The 18,081-nt window shown below is 46.2% G+C and overlaps 3 protein-coding genes across 8 annotated transcripts; all 3 read right to left on the bottom strand.

The window, feature by feature from the left end:
• Positions 1-1,750: 1,750 nt before the first annotated feature.
• LOC132446540 (sesquipedalian-1-like) lies at positions 1,751-4,745 on the bottom strand. 4 transcript variants are annotated; one of them, XM_060036853.1, is made up of 4 exons: positions 4,335-4,745; positions 3,531-3,629; positions 3,015-3,327; positions 1,751-2,310 (listed from the first exon to the last, which is right to left on the bottom strand). In XM_060036853.1, the coding sequence occupies exons 2-4, from the start codon at positions 3,609-3,611 to the stop codon at positions 1,943-1,945; spliced, it is 762 nt and encodes a 253-aa protein (XP_059892836.1). In that variant the 5' UTR covers positions 3,612-3,629; positions 4,335-4,745; the 3' UTR covers positions 1,751-1,942. The 4 variants fall into 4 exon arrangements, with proteins under 4 accessions (XP_059892836.1, XP_059892833.1, XP_059892835.1 ...); XM_060036850.1 differs by having other exon boundaries at positions 4,433-4,742; XM_060036852.1 differs by having other exon boundaries at positions 3,531-3,680; positions 4,335-4,740.
• Positions 4,746-5,131: 386 nt separating this feature from the next.
• LOC132446784 (zinc finger protein 263-like) lies at positions 5,132-15,277 on the bottom strand. The gene is made up of 5 exons (XM_060037240.1): positions 14,303-15,277; positions 12,915-14,227; positions 11,217-11,433; positions 10,294-11,114; positions 5,132-7,266 (listed from the first exon to the last, which is right to left on the bottom strand). Exons 1-5 carry the CDS (start codon positions 14,490-14,492, stop codon positions 7,150-7,152), a joined length of 2,658 nt encoding a protein of 885 aa, XP_059893223.1. The 5' UTR covers positions 14,493-15,277; the 3' UTR covers positions 5,132-7,149.
• Positions 15,278-15,614: 337 nt separating this feature from the next.
• Positions 15,615-18,009, bottom strand: LOC132446539 (zinc finger protein 135-like). 3 transcript variants are annotated; one of them, XM_060036848.1, is made up of 3 exons: positions 17,242-18,009; positions 16,814-16,896; positions 15,615-16,400 (listed from the first exon to the last, which is right to left on the bottom strand). In XM_060036848.1, the coding sequence occupies exons 1-3, from the start codon at positions 17,254-17,256 to the stop codon at positions 15,878-15,880; spliced, it is 621 nt and encodes a 206-aa protein (XP_059892831.1). In that variant the 5' UTR covers positions 17,257-18,009; the 3' UTR covers positions 15,615-15,877. The 3 variants fall into 3 exon arrangements, with proteins under 3 accessions (XP_059892831.1, XP_059892829.1, XP_059892830.1); XM_060036846.1 differs by having other exon boundaries at positions 15,615-16,896; positions 17,242-17,438; positions 17,542-18,008; XM_060036847.1 differs by having other exon boundaries at positions 15,615-16,896; positions 17,242-18,008.
• Between the last annotated feature and the right edge of the window lie 72 nt (positions 18,010-18,081).

The raw sequence follows: 18,081 nt of genomic DNA, 5'->3' as shown, positions 1-18,081 counted from the left end.
CATCATCACCACTCTAAATGAGCGTGTCGGATCACAGCCGTAGTAGTGCTAATCGCCAGCAGGGAAGAGAAACCCAAAACTGAAAATAGTTGGCTAATGGTTTGCTGGTTTTATTCCAGCACTGACACACGACCAGCGCAGATCAAGAGTCGGGGACTAAAAGCGTCAACATAAACATTAAGATATGAATTACATGTACGATATTAACACCCGCATTTAGTATACAAACATTAAGATATTAATAACATGTTGGAAAACCACACGGATATTAAGATATTGATGACATGTTGGGTATTAACGAGCGCTTTATGAGTACATGTGTGTATGGCACCAGTAGTAGTTGTAAAAACCATGCATTACCGTGGATTAACTGGCTTATTTTAAATCCAGACATAGGGTTTTTCCTTCATAAATTTACATTTAGTCATTTAGCAGATGTTTCATTCCAAAGAGCCTTAGAACCAAAACAGAGTTATAATTGGAGTTCCTGCAGCACACTTGGACACAGTGAAGAGGGCCGTTTCGTGTGTTTTTCTGGAAGTTACATGACACATAAATCCCCTCACCAAAGAATGTTCTAAATTCAAAACCCTTCATATCTAAATATTGATGAGATCAGTTGAATATCATATCAATCAATCAATCAATCAATCAATCAATCAATCAATCAATCAATCAATCAATCAATCAATCAATCAATCAGATTAAATATTTATTTATTCAACCAGGTAAAAATTTATTGAGATTCAAATCTTGTTTCCAAGAATGACCTGGCCAAGAAGGCCGATCAGACTGATCCCATGATTGGCCTCATTGCTGCATGTATGTGGGGGCTCTATTTGCGTCTTACCAGGGGGTGGCTAGTATAGTTTAGAATATGGCGCGCTCTCAATCCTCCGTCTCCTTATACAGCTTATAGGAACCGTCAATCATGTTCCTGGGCTCATGGGGCAACTGACACCGCCGCGGCTAAACACATCCCAGTTATAATGAAGCAGAGTTTATCTCAGAGCGCTAAGTGGTCTTAGCCATGTTACTTGAACTACCTCACCTTGCCAGGGATAAAGTGTGCAAGGAAAAGAGAAAAAAGTAGGAGGAGACGGACAGAGAAAGAAGGAGAAACGGAGAGAACTGGAAAAACATAAAAACAGGCAGCTGGACAGACTGAAATAGACCATGCACACACACACACACACACACACACACACACACACACACACACACACACACACACACACACACACACACACACACACACACACACACACAAACACACAGCTTTTTTTTACCTCCTAGACGCCATCTTCCGACAACCCGGAAAACACAGATCAATAACTATGATCAGGCTCTAACCCTATTTTAAACAATAACTATGATCCGGTCCTTATAAGTGTTACCAATAACAATTATCACTGATCTCATATTATTTAATTAATCTGTCACTGTGTTATCACTAATGATAGTATCATCCTTTTATAATTTATCAATCCCCAAAATTACTGAAATCATTAATTGTAATTACTTTATATTTTAATTAATAACATAATTTTATTACTGCTAACATCTAATTGATCTAATATAATCTATCAATAACTAATATCAATGATCTTATCCTTTTGTCCATTTTAAACACTGCTCAGTAAGGCTGGGGATTGGTGTGTGTGTTTGTGTGCGTATGCAGGGTGGGGCTCCCCAGACATGCTGATACAAAGTTGATAAGAGAGCAGCTGATTGAAGAAAAGAGCAAAGGTGGAATAAAAAGTTAATTTATTAACAGAACACACATAGACCTGAGACTCCAAACAGTGATGATTTAAAAGCTTTGAACGACGAAGACGGAATCAAAAGGTCCTCCGAACTGAGTTTATCGCAAATATTTACAAGTTTACACCTCAATATCCGAGCGGGTAAAACAATATATTTCCATGAATGACTTTGCATATCATCCAAAATCAATCAGATCTGCTTCGGCCTCCTCCTCCTCCTCCTCCTCCCCTTCCCGTCCACGTCTCAGCCGCTCAGCGATCAGCTCCATGACCTCCTTTCCAAACTCGGTGTGTAATTCAATAAATTCCTCCTGGTGTCCCAACCCAAACTCTAGCCACTCCCTCTGAGGCGGGGCGGGCCCAGATATGGGCGCCACATTTGCATTTCTCTTTGGCCACAGTTTCGGAGACTTCCTGATTGCTGCATTGTGGGGGACGGGAGGGGCCGGGAGGAGTTGTTTGGCCGTGTAAGAGGAAGCTGTAGCACCCGGAGGGGCGTAGGGCGCCGGTTTGAGGGGGACGGGATGGGACGTCCCGCCTAGCTCTGAGAGAGAGAGAGAGAGAGAGAGAGAGAGAGAGAGAGAGAGAGAGAGAGAGAGAGAGAGAGAGAGAGAGAGAGAGAGAGAGAGAGAGACAGAGACAGAGAGAGAGAGAGAGAGAGAGAGACACAGAGAGAGAGAGAGAGAGAGAGAGAGAGAGAGAGAGAGAGAGAGAGAGAGAGAGAGAGAGAGATTCATCATTGTGTGACCAGAAGGAGAGTTCGCTTAGTTAGCCTGGCTGTATTTGAGGTGATACAAAAAATATATATATTTTTTTTTATTTAAGATTAATGATAAGAGTGAGGAAGACAGGACGGTATGGGAGACATGCAGAAAATGACAACGGGCAGGAGTCGAACCCCGGTCGCTGCGATGAGGACTGTGCCTTAAGGGAAATCCCTCTCCAGGTGAGCCAGCGGGGCCCCAGCAGGGCGCCCCCCGATGTTATACACTTTTAATTACATTCCAGAGTCATTAAAAATATTTCTAATGTGATCTGAATAGTGGCTTATTCAATATACTACATACGTAAACTACAACTCAACAAGATTGTAGTTTGTCTACTTTTTCTTCTATCATGTCTCAGTGAATGCAGAGACATGCCATTAAGGAGCAAGTAGGGGTTAACGCCAGAGCATCTTGCTGTACGAAGCCCAGAGGGAAAGCGAGGACATCGGGGATCGAACCCGCAACCCCTTCAATCTCTCACCCCGATAGCGAGCCTCCAGGTCCATCAGCAGGAGCTGCAGGTAGGCGTGGTTGGCCGAGAGCAGGGCTTTGAGCCAGCTCTCCTGGGTGGACTGGTCCTCGGCAGCGAGCTTGTACACGCGGCCGCCGGCCACGTGAGACTCGCTCCAGACCACGGAGAAGGCGAAGCGCTCGTCCGACTCGCAGAGCTGCACGCTGCAGCCCTCCAGCACCAGCACGCCCAGCAGCTCCCGCTCTGCCCGGCGCTCCTTGTAGAACAGCAGGTTCCCCTTCAGGACGAACCAGCGCTTCTGATAGGACGAGTTGCGCACCCCCTGGCCGATGACAAAACAACACTTTCAATACAAAAGCCAGGCCTTGTAATTGTTGACAACCCAAAAACGTGTATTTTTTATGATACTGTTTTTTTTTTAAGCTTTATTGTGCCTTAATGGACAGGACAGGGAAGAGCATAGGAGCACAGGTTGGGAATCGAAGTGAGGAGGTAATGATCAATAAGGTGTGAGGTATGATTGACCTTCTTGTAGAGGTAACCCTCCTTGTCGACCGGGGAGTCGCAGGACTGGTAGTGCAGCAGGATCTTCTTATGAATCTTCATGTCAAAGGTCGAACATTGCTAGACTCACACGAGACACCGAAACAAGTGACAGTTGGGAGTGTGTCTTTACTATGAGCCAACAAAAACACATCACGATTCTATTATGTAAAATAATGGTACTGTCATGGTAGAAAAATGGCAAGTACGTGGTACTTTTGCAGGCAAAGTCCGGTGACAAATCATTCATTTGAAAGTACTCCAGAATACATCAGTCTTCTATTCTACCAGGGTATAGATGCAATCTTTTACAAAAGGGGTTATTTTTAAGTTGTGAGGTTATGACGCGTCCGATCTCTACACCACCATGACCATCTTCATTAAGAGATACGTTTTACGAGTTCCACCCAAAATGAATTGCATGAGTATCTTTTAGATCAACTGATGGTGGCGGTGTTGAGCCGGAGCGAATACGTTTTTTAAATCGCAGACCCGTCTTAACTAATTAAACAGTCAAAATGAAACGCGTTTTAATCGGCAATAATATTTCTTAACACACTGAAAGGAAAGAATACCGTAAAAGGAAAACAAAACTACTTTCAAATAAATGCGTGCCGAGTCCTGGACTCGGCACGCATAAGAACAGTATGCAACCATGACATCCCTACCGGGTTTTTCCTGAGCTGAAGGTATGCAACACGACATACTGTCAGGTCTATTCAGAGCGGTTCCTTTTATTAATCTGTAATTTGATACTCAGCCTCTGTTCCAAATACAAACCCGTACCTTCCACGCACTCGTTGTGCCTCGTCCATGCACAGCTCGTTCTCATCTGGAACATAAGTCAATAAACTCCCAGCCACGTAAATATCTGTAGGACTCACCTGGTGCGTCTCTCTGCAGCTCTTCACCTGGCGGCTTCCGGAGTCTCCAAGGTAAAAGCCCCGCGCAACCCACACGGACAACGACCACAGCTCCGCCGTTAACGCCCACGACTTGACACTTCCTCGTTTAGGTGGTCAACAAACATTAAATAATGCCCAAACTTGGTTCGTCGTCTGCGCCACCGACTGAAGAAAAACAACAGTTTTTTGTTGGTCGGAGGAAGGCGGAGCACTTTATAAACGCCAGTCACTGTAGATAGCATATGCTTCTCTATCGTCATCATCACCATCATCATTGTGCGATCAGGGCTTTGAGTGGTAGCGTCTGAATCGTATAAACGCCTACATTCTATTGTCGCATTGGTTTGTACTGTGCTTGCGTACATGCATACAAAAAAATATTTTTTTGTTTTTGTTTTAATTGTTTTAAATTGTTTATAATTTTAGAAGATTTTAGCCTGTGATCCATAATAAAAAAGCATTCACCTGAGCGTCAAACCTCGGCTTCGATCGTACAATTGTTTTAGATTTTTTTTTTTATGCGTTAACTAAATCAATAGCATGTTTATTATCATCTTCTTGTCCCCGCCATAAAGATCATATAATTATGTACTTGTTCAAGTATTTCTCTGGTCGTGACGCTGACCCGCCAGAAGAGGGACCCGGCGTGCGGAGTAGTAAGCAGGACAAAAGCATTGATGCGTTTGATTAAGCCTTGTCGTTTAATTAAATCAAATACTTACCTCCATTCTTAAAAATGATAACAAGTCATATATTAACCACACACACAACTAGAGGGACGGGCTATGTTCCTTAACGTAAACATAGATGCTGCTTTTTAAACCTATCTTCACAATGTTTGTCATGTTATCTTTTGAGTAGAATTTGTATTTTGTGAGCTTGTGTGGATTATCTGAGATAAAATGGATTAAAAAAAAGTTCACAAATTGGAAAATTGTCTCTGACCCTATCACTCAAAGGTCTGTTCCGCTAGGTCAGCCCATTGAGCCCAGTCAAGACCTTAAAATCAGTCGGGTAGCGCAGTACAGTATAGGAGGCAGTACAGTACATGTTGCAATGTAATACAGTAAGGGTAAAATTCCCTTGAATTTAGAACTGAAGCATGTGCTTTGTTAGCACAAAATAAAACTTAGGGTCAGGACGAGACGTTACGGGTTACGTCATAGTGTTAGGCTATGAGTCATGAGTAGGGCTGTAACGATACACAAACTCACGATTCGGTTTGTATCACGATTTTTGACCCACGGTTCGATACATCCCACGATTTTTTTAAATTTGAGAAGCATTTTATTTAACACTTATATAACAATTAACTTAATGTAAAATTTAATAACAAATAATTTGGAACACTGAACTGATTTGAACAGAAAGATTATTGCTAAAGTATAGCTAAATTAATAAATAAATAACCAAAGATTGCAGTTGGAGGATGCTTGCAGGTAGGCAAAAAACAGTTTGGTTGTGCTGGTCAAATATTCTATAGCGCTTCTTATTAGGCTATGTAGCTTAAATAATGACATAATCAGGCCGTATAGAATGCAACATGTTTAATAGCCTAACTTTCAATTAGATGGGAAAAAACATGAACGTCTAACATGAACGTCGCAATAACGAGGCATAGTGTTACGAGTAGCGTATGTGTGTGTGCGAGAATGGCAGTGTGCGTGTGTGAGTGACGTCAGCGAGTGAGTGGACGAGCGAGGAGAGCGAGTGGTAGCGTGTGTGTCTATTGAAGAAACTAACGAGTCTGGTAGAATAAATTACCCATCCTGTCAATAATCGGTGGCCGCTTCATTCCGACCTATCAGCAGACCAACTGCCGGTCAAATCACACAAAACAATAGAGACAGGGATCACACAGGCTATTTTTTTCGCGCTTGGCCCACTCTGGAGAAATGTCGTTCATATCGCATGTGAGGACTTCGACGGCTGTGGAGAAATGCAATCCACCGTAGCCACGGAGAGCTGTCATCACAGAGAGGGCATCTCTTCGCAGACTTGCGGCATCGATAAGAGGAGCGGTGTCAGCAGACTATTATTTAGACATATTATTAGCACATTTCAATCTGACATTTTGACCGGAGAGTTAGAAAGGGCGTATCGCGCTTCTGCCTTCTCGCACACGAGACAGGTTCGTGGCTTTGAGTGTCGCGATTTCGGTTTCGATACTCGTATCGTTACAGCCCTAGTCATGAGTTATGGTTAGATTCTGTATTCTAGTCAGAGGTTAAGGTTCAGGGTCAGGGTTTAGAAGTTAGGGCTTGTAGTAGGTTAAATTGGTAACTTTTGAGGCCTTGCTTCCTGTCCTCGTGATCCACAACACAAATCCACATAAAGACACCTTTGACTCTTTTTCATCAGCTAGAACCAGAGTCTTTCTCAGCCGTGTTCAGAACTAAGGTTTGAATCACGTCACGATTTGCTTCTCCAATGCCTTGGGCGGTGGCGGTAGAAAGCGTTGCTTTTAACCATGCCAAAGACAGTTTAAGCCCATCGTGGAGTATCGTGCCATCAGTAAAACGGGAACGAGGCGCCGGAGGCGGGAGAGTGTTCAACCTTTGTGCACCCCAGATACAAGTTTGTATGGAAAACCGGCCCACACGGGTGGGCGCGCAGATAGAGAAAGGGGCTTTTGTTCCAGGCTCTGGACGACCAGGATTCCTATACCAGAACGTGGCCCAGCACTAGGGGAACCATCACTGCTTCCTGAAGGCCGGGTGTCGCTGTTGGTGAATCTTCTGGTGGCGTTTGAGGTTCTCTCGGCGGCTGAAGTTCTTGCCACAGTGGCTGCAGTAGTAGGGCTTCTCCCCCGTGTGGACCCTCATGTGTTTGTTCAGGTCCCCACCCTGGCTGAAGCTGCGCTCGCACTGGCTGCAGCGGTACGGCTTCTCCCCGGTGTGGGAGCGCTGGTGGATCTTCAGGTTGGCCAGTCGGCTGAACGTCTTCCCGCACAGGAAACACACGTGTTTCTCCTTCCTCGTCAGCAGCTCCATCCTGCTCCTCCAGCTGTCCCTGGCGCCCCGGCCAGACCTGGAGAACCCGAGCCTCCTGCCGGCTGCGGGGCCGGGGTGCTCCTCAGACCTGCTGGGTCTGGTGGTGGCGCCGTGGGGAGGCTGTCTGAATGACACCGCCTCCAGACAGGGGGCCTCCCAGTTGAAGTCCACCCCGCTGTGGGAAGGTTGTGGTTGTACTGTACTGTTATGGTTTGAGGGAGGGCTGTGGTTGGAGGGAGGGTTGTGGCTAAGGTTAGGGCTGGGGATGGGTTCTGGGGGCTTCACCATAACGCACCCCCTCTCCTCCTCTTCCGGCTCCCTCTTGATGAACGCCAGGCTCAGAGCCAGCAGGTCACCTGACCCAGAAGAGCTTGTTTGATTGGTCGAGGCCGCGTGGACGTCCCAGCCCAGGTCACCTGACGTGAAGCCAATAGTTGAATCCCCTCCAGCCTCACGGGATGACTCCACTAGCTCCATTTTGCAGTGTTCTGTGATGGCGAACCTGGTCTTGCAGTCCACAGGGCTGTCTTGGCCCAGGTATCCAGCCTCCAAAATGTCTGGGTCCTCATGCTGGTGGATGTACCCAGGCTCCAGGATCTGTGTTTGGCTTGGGTCTGGGAGCAGCAGTCCACCAACAGCGCCAGGTCTGGATGACCCGTCTCCAAACGCAGGCTTATCTGGATGTAGAGGAGCTGAGAGACAGATACAACTTTTTCTTAGCTTCAGGGATTTGACGATGCGGTATTAGACATGAACTTAAAAACAGTGAGCCTATCTACACCTGGATGGATGGATATTGGATGGATATTGTGTAGTCATTCTGGAAGTTATATGAACATAACTTCAACTCACATGACATTTCAACTAATTTGCTTCTACTCGGTTTGTCTCAACTACAAGCTTACATTGAACCTATGCTCCTCTCCTCAGTGTAGGAACTCTTTGGTCCACTTCTCACCTGCGTCATCTTTGAGTAACCTTTCCTGGAGTTCCTGCAGTCTTCTCTTCAGACTCTCGTTTTCCCTCTGGGTTCGGGCGGTTTTGTCCTGGTACTCTGAGACAGTCTCCTTCACCACCTCCAGCACCTCCTGCACCGCTGCCGACAACAGCTTGGCCACCCGGCAGTTCAGGCGCTCCAGCTTGGACATCCTAGCGCCGAGACAGCGTTGATATGGAGCTCGTTCCCCAAAATAAACCCTGCTTTGGTACTTTAGAGCTCATATCTTCAATAATATCTTCATATATATAGATCTTTATCGTAACTAAGAACAACGCAACTTGGAAGAATGACAATTTTTAAACCCCAATTTCGCAACTCCTTGTATCTTATATGCTACTTTTGAAACGTGTACGATTTAAATTGTTTTACATGCAGTAATATATACATTACGAAACGTAGTATCCAATTATAAATGCATATTAAACACATTTCTCCTATCGTTTAGAAGAGGTAGGAACTCCTCGATTAACGAACTGATGTGCGGCTTATGAGAATATAGGTTCGAATCCCTTTGGCAGCAGACTAATATACGTATGGGACGGCTGAATGTAAATAAAATGATCACTATAATAGCAATTCATCGTTTACCTTAGCGATGAAGATCTTTCTTTAGATGTTGAATAACTATCGAGGAGGAAAACAAACCAAGACGCGACACGTGACGTTTTTTAACGCCGGAAACATTTCATGTCCATCCAGTATGACCTGTCAAAATAAAAGTCGCCGTCCCAATCGTAACCACATCATAGACTTTTACTATTTGTATTTATTTATTCACAATCATTCGTTCTATCTGGCATGAAATAAATTCTGTGTGGACACAAAATTAATCATTAATCTGTTTGAAAACAACAAGTCTCAAACTGCGGTACCAAATTGCATTGCTATCCTTCTTTAGCCACTGCGAATAGATACAAGTCATTTAAGAGCCGGTAGGGGTTAGCTGTGTTGCGCTGTTTACAGGCCACTGACATTTGGTTTGGAATTCGGTATCTTTTGGCTGGGAATTTATCTAGCGTCTACAACACCCCCATGTATTATGATTAAATTGCTGTTGATAGGCTCCCTGGACAGATTGGCTGAACATCTGAGGAGAGATACCTGAATTATGTCAGCTGTTGTTAAAGTGAGATGGCTTACAAGTGAAGTGTTATGAGAAAAGGTATTAAACTAATTATATGACGCAATGGTTGAAAAAATTATCTCATTGGGTGTTTAATGTGTGATGTGGTCAGCTTGAACCCATGCCAACCTGCTGCGTTTGGTTGGTTGCTACAGAAACACCAGCCAATGGTGTAAAGTCACATAGAGTTATACAGCAGGCGGACAAAACCTCAATGTCTCACTGGAGAAATAGGTACACCAGGTGAGACAGCAATTGCGTTAAAACATATTGGCTGGATTCCAAAAGTTTTTCTATCGCATTTTGCCCACTGTTCCTGTCAAAACTCCTGTTATCTCCTCTGTCTTTATGCCCACAGTTAAAATTGTGGAATTGCTGAATCTGCTTGACACAAACCAAGGCGGCCACTGAATCGTCTAGGAGGCAGAGGATACATCAGTGTATCCTAACCGTAAGTGTTTTAGTGATTCTTCCACAACGTCCTCAGACATTCACACACCACGTCGCCGCAGGGCCACCAAGTAAAACAAACAGGGTTGGCTCAAGGTCGGAAGATTGTGACGAGTCCTCCTTCATTGTGATACTGCTGGTGCTCCGAGCTCGAGGCATCAAGCCTGAGCTTGAGCATGAGGAAAATGTATTGAATCGCACTGTCCGAGCAGGTTCAGGTTCGCACCAGGCGTGGTGTGTATGGGGGTCACTTGAGGCTGTAGTGCCGGTCCATGTGGATGCGCTGGTGCTTCTTCAGGTGGCTGGACTGGCTGAAGCGCTTCCCGCAGCGCAGGCACGCGTAGGGCCGCTCCCCGGTGTGGATGCGCGTGTGCTTCTGGAGGTTCCCGATGTGACTGAACAGTTTGCCGCAGTGCTGGCAGCCGTACGGCTTCTCCCCCGTGTGGCAGCGCAGGTGGCTGCGCAGGTTCCCCATGCGGTTGAAGGTCTTCCCGCACAACGAGCAGTTGTAGGTCTCGTCCGGTCGCCCGCCGCCCCCCCATCGGCCGGGGCCCCCCGCCGCAGTCCCCCCGGCCGCCGGGCCCCCGGGGGCCAGCTCCTGGGGACACTCGAACTGGAAGGAGTTGACGAAGGAGCTGAGGCCGCTGGACTCGGCGTAATTGGCCGGGTCGTCCGCGGCGGGGTCCTGTGGCGCCGCGTGCGGTGGTACGCCGCTCCCCCCGCAGCCCCGTGCGTCGTCCAGGGTGTCAGGCTCCGTTTTGATGGGCGGGAGCGTCAGAGAGCAGGCTGGGTGTACGGACGTGGAGGTCATGTGGGTCATGGGGTTGTTCGGCTCCTCGCCAGATAGCCAGTAAGACATGTTACCCGTCATGGTGGCGTTCGTTCCGTTAGACAAGCGGTCAGTGACGAGACCAGGGGAACTGACGCAGGCGGCTTGGTCCAAGTCCCTCGTGTACAACACCTCCTCCTTCCTCTCCTCCTCCTCTTCGTGTGTTGGAGACAGCTTTGGTTCTGGTTCCACCTCATGAATCTCATTCTTTGGCATTTCATATTGGCTGGTTTTACTTAAGCACTCCGACAGTGAAGAGTTGCGATCTGTAACAGGCAATTATATCAGGAAATTGTACATGATCTAAAATACATGACTGCACACCGTGAGTGTTCAGATGACTGCCTTCTTCATTTATTTTTACTGACCTGCGTCCTCTTTGAGCAACTTGTCCTGGAGTTCCTGTAGTCTCCTTTTCAGACTCTCGTTTTCTCTCTGGGTTCGGGCGGTTTTCTCCTGGTACTCCGACACCGTCTCCTTCACCACCTCCAGAACCTCCTGCACCGCCACGGTCAACAGTTTGGCAACACGGGCGTTCAGTCGCTCAAGCTTTGCCATTATGTGCGACTCTACACACCGATGATCTTAACGTACAGGTTGTGAGAGTGTGTGTGTGTTGAGATATCAGCAAGCGGTTTCTAACGCCTGAATAGCAACGTTATGGGAGCAAAACGAAGTGTGTCACGAATTGCGTCCCGTAGTGTAGTAAAAATTAATAAATTATCTACGTAACCACGAATAAGATATCGCAACACACGACCACATGGATGACTAGTTCACATTTCAGAAATCTTTCACACAAATATTGTGTTTTCTGTTCGAGCCTCAGCTTCTTCCGTGTTGTTCGCGCTTGGCTTTGTGGGTAATGGAGTATTCTCGCACCCGGATAGCTAGCTAGCTCTGGTTACACTACTAGACAAAGTTAGGTAGATAGACTGCGAGGTCCGGCTGGTAGTTTTTTTTATTTGGAGTATAGAGATTAAAGACGAATTTGTTTCTTATTAAATCTTTGTTGGGCGACTCTAAACATACAACTTGTACCCTATTCAGCCTCAACCGTCTCGAACGAGTTGGCCATAAAAGATACAGTACACAAAAATAAACAGGGATCCTTCACTGCAGGAGGACCGACAGACACGCTTGGAAAGCCTTGGTAGGTTTATAAATGTATCATATTATGATTATATAAGATAAAGTGCTCCCTAAAGTAGCTGCCAATCAGAGGTTTAATTTACAGTAGCACTACATGACATTAAAGTAAGATTGTACATCCTTATGCATGAGAGAACTATAATATTCATTTGTTTTCCAATTCTTCTCATATATAGAATACGTTCGCTACAGTGATTCAATAAAGGTAAGTAATTACTAAAGGACAATGATTATATTAAAAAAATTAAATACATTCCACAGCCGTGACAAAGCCACTTGATAGCCAGACAGGAACAAGGATACATCACGATTAATATTTATTACAACATCTAAACACTAATATAGAATCCGTCTAACAAACTAAAACATTGCAAAAGTAAGAATTATGAAATTTGCGATACAGATCAAATCAAACCTGGAAAACATTTAGTTGGCACTAACTGAATCAGTAGTTCAGCATCTATTAAAACATATGGTCCAATGAATTTCCTTCTTCAATGGGTTCCACAATGACTGAATCATAGAGCTTACTGAAACCAATGTCATCAAAGGATTCAGTTGGGGGGTCACACCTTGAGCAATATCCCTGAGAAGTGCCTCCTAAGCCAGCCTCATCAAGGTCCACACAGTCATGTTTCGGTCATATGAAACATGACACGCTCTACTCCTGACAGCTGTTACAGGTGACATATCATCTTATAGGTTTAAGCTGTATTATTTAAGGCTCTGGTAGCAAAGCCTGTTTTCTTATAAAGCAGGAGACCTGCAAAGGAAGCAGATCAGCAAAGGAAATGGTTCCTGATAAAACACAGTTTATACATGTCTAAAACACCCAACTCCCTGTAGTGTACATAATCTGCAGCACTGATCATCACGTTTCTTTATACAAACTAGAGGCATAGTGCTCTAGTCTAGACCACTGCCTGATGGGTGAGCTTGTGTTTCTTGAGGTTACTGGAGTGGCTGAAGCCCTTGCCACAGTGTTCACAGGTGTATGGTTTCTCCCCAGTGTGGTAGCGGAGGTGGATCTTCAGGTAGCCAGAATGGCTGAAGGACTTTCCACACACCGGGCAGCAGTAAGGCTTTTCCCCAGTGTGGTAGCGGAGGTGGATCTTCAGGTAGCCCGACTGGCTGAATCGCTTGCCACACACTGAGCAGCAATAAGGTTTTTCCCCAGTGTGGACCCGGTGGTGCTTCTTGAAGTCTCCAGCATGTTTGAAAGACCGGCCACAGAGCGTACAGCAATACCGCTTGGGTTGACCCACTGCTGTCTGTAACGTGCTGCTCCCTGGCTGACTAGCAGCTGCTTTGGCTGGTTCACAGGATAGTGGGTTTAGGTCAGAGCCAGCCCAGTCAAAGGGTTCTTCTGCCCCGGTGTGGTTCAGAGCAAAGGGTTCTGATCCGAAACAGGATGGGGGTTCATGGAAGTAACCTGCTGGACCCGACTGAGCCCAATCAGGCTCGGTTTTGATCTGCTGCGGGGTGAAAAGGGTTGGAGAACCAGGACGACTGTCTCCAGGGAAACGGTTTAAAGGAGGGCCAGTAGAACTGTTGTGATATGGCATAGGGATGACAGAGCAGTTTTGATTGGACATCGGGTCGGTCTGAGGAATGGGTTTGTTAGACGGGCCTGGGTCCAGATTGGGTCCATGGCGTTTCTGCTGCTGGAGGAAGGAGCCGACAATGGACTTCAGTCTGGCAGAGGCCTCGTAGGGGAGAGCACCAGTAGAACCCAAGAAAGGATATGACTCCTGATTGGCTGCTACATCCTCATCATCCATCTCTTCTTTGGCCTCGAGGGAGTAGCGTCCCATGTCAGCCATGCCCGGGTCCTCCGGCTCGCCAACTGGACCCCCACTGTCCTGTGATCTGCCTCTCGCAACTCCACACTGGAACATCTCCCGCTGATTCACCTGCCCAGGTGAGCCTGGATCCTGTAGCGCATCAGACTCTCTCTTTACTGGTTGCGGCATCGAAGAACATGGAGGACTCACGGACGTGGAGTTGGAGATCATTTGGGTCATGGAATCGTCCTGATCCTCATCAGGGATCCAGTAGGCCCCATCCGAGTCCCTGGAGAATATCAAATCCTCCTTTCGTTCCTCCTCCTCCTCCTCCGGCTGGGCTGGAGATAGTTTCGGTTCTGGTCCCCCACCAGGAATTTCATCCTTTGCTCTTTCATGTTGGGTGGTTTTATTCAAACACACAGACAGGGCAGCGATGCGATCTGTAATGACATACAACGAAGTTAATGACTACCTTCTACCTTGTCTGTGAAGACATTCGGTAGAGTTTTACCTACCCGCGTCGTCTTGAAGCAACTTGTCCTGGAGTTCCTGTAGTCTCCTCTTCAGGCTCTCGTTTTCCCTCTGGGTTCGGGCGGTTTTGTCCTGGTACTCCGACACCGTCTCCTTCACCACCTCCAGCACCTCCTGCACCGCCACGGTCAACAGCTTTGCCACACGGGCGTTCAGTCGCTCCAGCTTGGCCATTATGTACGGCTTACGATGATCAGCAAAGGAGCCCGACTGCTATCACCTAAATGTTTTTTGGCTCGCTTGCAACGTTCGGGAATACAAACTAGTGTGTAGCGGATAGTCTAGTGTACTTTACATAATCTCTACCTCATCCTGAATAAGAAAATACCGCTATTTTTTAAGGAAGACCTCTATTTACAACCCGACATCTTCCATGGCATTTTTTTTGTTCCTAGACACAGCTTCTTCCGTATTATTTGCGCAATGATCTGTGGGTAATGTAGTCTTGTATCTGCAGGGAATTAATTCTCCAAACTTCTCTCCTGCAATAATATACTAACCCAAAACGTTCAAATCGCTATTAACTTCTCCATTTTGGAAGAAAAAGAGTATTGTAATTCGAGCTATTGGGTTTGTACCAATGCTTTTCTGGACATCTTTTAGCAACTAAATATGGGGAAGGCAATTATTTTAGAAGCATATTTCTGGGAATTTTCTTAACATCCTGGCAGCGTCAAAGAAAAAAAAAAAAAAAAAAAGTATCAATGGCTATCGCATATGTAACGACCCAGGCGGGTCTCTCGAGGCTCCGCCCATTTGTGCTGCTTGCCTGTTCTGTCACCGCCCTTTCTTGTGTGCAGGTCTCAGGTGTGTGCAATGAACCTGCTGATGGGCGAGGGTAGAAAAGGCCTGCCGTGCCAACACCCAGGGGCTCCTCTCCTCCGCTGGCTTTAGGCCCTGTTTGGTTGTTCTCATGACTGATCGCACACCACACTTTTGGTTACATCGCATATCACTGACTTACAACACATCCTATTACCTTTACCTTAGTTTCTGTTAAATCTTATGTAATAAATCATTGTTATTCCTTTGCCCTGCGTGTGGCCTCCCCGGTTTATGTTCATGCCAAAGCCAAGCCTGATGTTACAAATGTAATAATCCCCTCCAATCATTTAATTTGGCCTGAATGAAATGATTAGATGGCTTACCTGTCAATCTACCTACTGTATATAGCCTACTTTCTGCAATCATGGACGCTTTGGTCTTTGGATTGTAGCAACGGATCGCAGCAGTCAATGTGGAGTACCTATTAAGAAACCTTGCTTGAATGGTGACTCCAGAAGAATGGGAAGAACAGTGACTCAAAAATCCTTTAATGATAAATTAAGAAATTAACAAACCCAGCTTAGTCAATACTGCACTAAAGCTATTGCATCAATTCTGACTGCAAATACTATGTGATAGAGTATTACACATTGTGTGCCAAAAGATATTTAAAACAAATGCTCTCAAATGCCCACAAATCCTGGAACAGTATACATCATAAAACACAATTTTCAACATTTAGTCTTTAAAACACTTAGCCCTAGCCCTGGTCCGTGTGACGTAAGCTCTATAAACTATAGATGCGTCAGCTGGTGTTTCTTAAAGTTACTCGAGTGGCTGAAGCGTTTCCCACACTGTGTGCAGCCATACGGTCTCTCTCCAGTGTGGTGGCGGAGGTGGATCTTCAGGTAGCCCGACTGGCTGAAGCGCTTGCCACACACTGAGCAGCAGTAAGGTTTCTCCCCGGTGTGGACCCGGTGGTGCTTCTTTAGGTCTCCTGCGTGCCTGAAGGCCCGGCCACACAGTGTGCAGCAGTACCGCTTGGGTCGACCCACCCCTCTCTGCTGTAGTGTTCTGCTCCCTGACTGACTGGGGTCCGTGGGGTCAAAGGACATGGGGTTGAGGTCAGAACCAGCCCAGTCAAAGGGTTCCTCTTCCCCGGTGAGGTTCAGAGCAAAGGGTTCTGATCCGAAACAGGCTGGGGGTTCATGGAAGTACCCTGCTGGCAGGACCACATTCCCTGGGTCGTGATCAGCCCAGTCAGGCTCAGTTTTTATCTGCTTCGGAGAGAGCAAGACTGGAGAACCAGGACTGTTTCTGGAGAAGAGGAAAAGAGGGCCAGTTGAACTGTTGTGATTGGACAACAGGTCAACAGAACTGCTGTGATTGGGCATTGGGCCTGCTGAACTGTTGTGATTGGACAACAGACCAGCAGAATTGCTGTGATTGGGCATTTGGCCTGTTGAACTGTTGTGATTGGACAGCAGACCAGCAGCACTGCTGTGATTGCGCAGCTGGCCGGTAGGACTGTTGTGATTGGACAACAGGCCAGTAGAACTATTGTGATTAGACGTTGGGTCGGTCTTGTGAGGTTTGTTTGATTGGCCTGGGTCAAGACTGGGTCTATGGCGTCTCTGCTGTGGGAGGGGGGGACCAACGTGAGACTTCGATCTGATTGGTGTTTCAGAGGGAAGAGTACCAATAGAACCCAAATAGGGAAAGGACAGCGCCTCCTGATTATCTGCTTCTTCCAGGTCAGACTCTTCCTTCTGCTGGACTTCATGTTCGGGTGCGATGGGATGCGATTTGAGTCCTAAAGGCAACACAAAACCAACCAATCAGAACAATAACATGTTATCTGTGAATGGAAACGGTTGGCCGTTATCAACTTCAAATTTTATCTGGTGAAGGATTAAGGTTTTGATTGATTGGTAAAATCCAGCTCCAATCCCAATATCTATCAAATAATGTGTAACTAACTACACAATGATTTATATTGACTGATGCAATATTTTGTCTTTTGGGGCGATTTTTTGGAAGTATACAATCTCTGCACCTTTTGAAAAAGGCTTTGTGGTAGCCGTGTTTATTCTCATCCTGGGCCAAACCCTACTCAACTATTGTGGTCACGCCACTGTAGAGTATGCTGCTAGCCCACCTGAGTGTTTTGCATGGTTCTCTTCCTGCAGTTCCTGTAGTCTCCTCTTCAGACTCTCGTTTTCCCTCTGGGTTCGGGCGGTTTTATCCTGATACTCCGAAACAGTCTCCTTCACCACCTCCAGCACCTCCTGCACCGCGGCCGACAGCAGCTTTGCCACCCGGCAGTTCAAACGCTCCATTTTCAACATATTTTGACTATTAAAAAGTCAACCGAGGTAGAATTGAAAGGCTGATTCACCTGGCTTTATGTATTTACACACAGCTGTCAATAGTCCCCGAAAGTCATCGAATACATTACATGAAATACACTCGACTTCCAAGTTTACCGCTGTACGGGACCTCAAGTCTGCAAACAAACGGGTGGTTGCACTGGCAGGAAGACCTAGTTGTACACAGCATAATCCATCTGAGGAAAAGTACAATTACTTTGAAACGCAGTCCCTTCTCTGCACAGCGCCGTTGCCCGGACAATCCTTTACTTCTCGGTCGTCTAGGACATTGTTAATCCATAAAGCATTAATAAAATAGCTGTACCGGTGGACGAAAGGCGGAATTTACAATAATCAAGCTTTTCAAAAACACATATTACGGTGTAACATCTCCACACCGGATCTTTGATCAGGTGTTGCCTTGTAGTGTAAACTGACCGCCAAACAGTGATTAGAAATCAGTTAATATGTATTCGCCTCGTCTGTGTCCTCTAAACAAGGCTTGCTTCAACTGGCCCTGGATCTGATCTGTACGATAGTTACGATAATCCACGACAGCTTCCTCGATAAAATAACAAATACAGGGTTGCTTTATCTCCCCCTAGCGTTGTGGATGATGCACACAGCAG

This window comes from Gadus macrocephalus, chromosome 18 (assembly GCF_031168955.1).
Source record: "Gadus macrocephalus chromosome 18, ASM3116895v1".
NCBI classification, from domain to species: Eukaryota; Metazoa; Chordata; class Actinopteri; order Gadiformes; family Gadidae; genus Gadus; species Gadus macrocephalus.
This window is presented reverse-complemented; position numbering and strand designations above follow the sequence as displayed.

Coding starts and splice junctions, on each gene's coding strand:
- LOC132446540 (XM_060036853.1), bottom strand. CDS start 3,611: ATGAAGATTCATAAGAAGATCCTGCTGCACTACCAGTCCTGCGACTCC. Junction 3,328..3,530: donor AGGGTTACCTCTACAAGAAG/GTCAATCATACC, acceptor GTCATCGGCCAG/GGGGTGCGCAACTCGTCCTA. Junction 2,311..3,014: donor CCTGGAGGCTCGCTATCGGG/GTGAGAGATTGA, acceptor TCTCTCTCTCAG/AGCTAGGCGGGACGTCCCAT.
- LOC132446784 (XM_060037240.1), bottom strand. CDS start 14,492: ATGGCCAAGCTGGAGCGACTGAACGCCCGTGTGGCAAAGCTGTTGACC. Junction 11,434..12,914: donor TCACCCATCAGGCAGTGGTC/TAGACTAGAGCA, acceptor CCTGTACGTTAA/GATCATCGGTGTGTAGAGTC. Junction 7,267..10,293: donor AGAAGCACCAGCGCATCCAC/ATGGACCGGCAC, acceptor ATGAGGGTCCAC/ACGGGGGAGAAGCCCTACTA.
- LOC132446539 (XM_060036846.1), bottom strand. CDS start 17,642: ATGCTGTGTACAACTAGGTCTTCCTGCCAGTGCAACCACCCGTTTGTT. Junction 17,439..17,541: donor GGAAGTCGAGTGTATTTCAT/GTAATGTATTCG, acceptor ACTTTTTAATAG/TCAAAATATGTTGAAAATGG. Junction 16,897..17,241: donor GAACCATGCAAAACACTCAG/GTGGGCTAGCAG, acceptor TGTTGCCTTTAG/GACTCAAATCGCATCCCATC.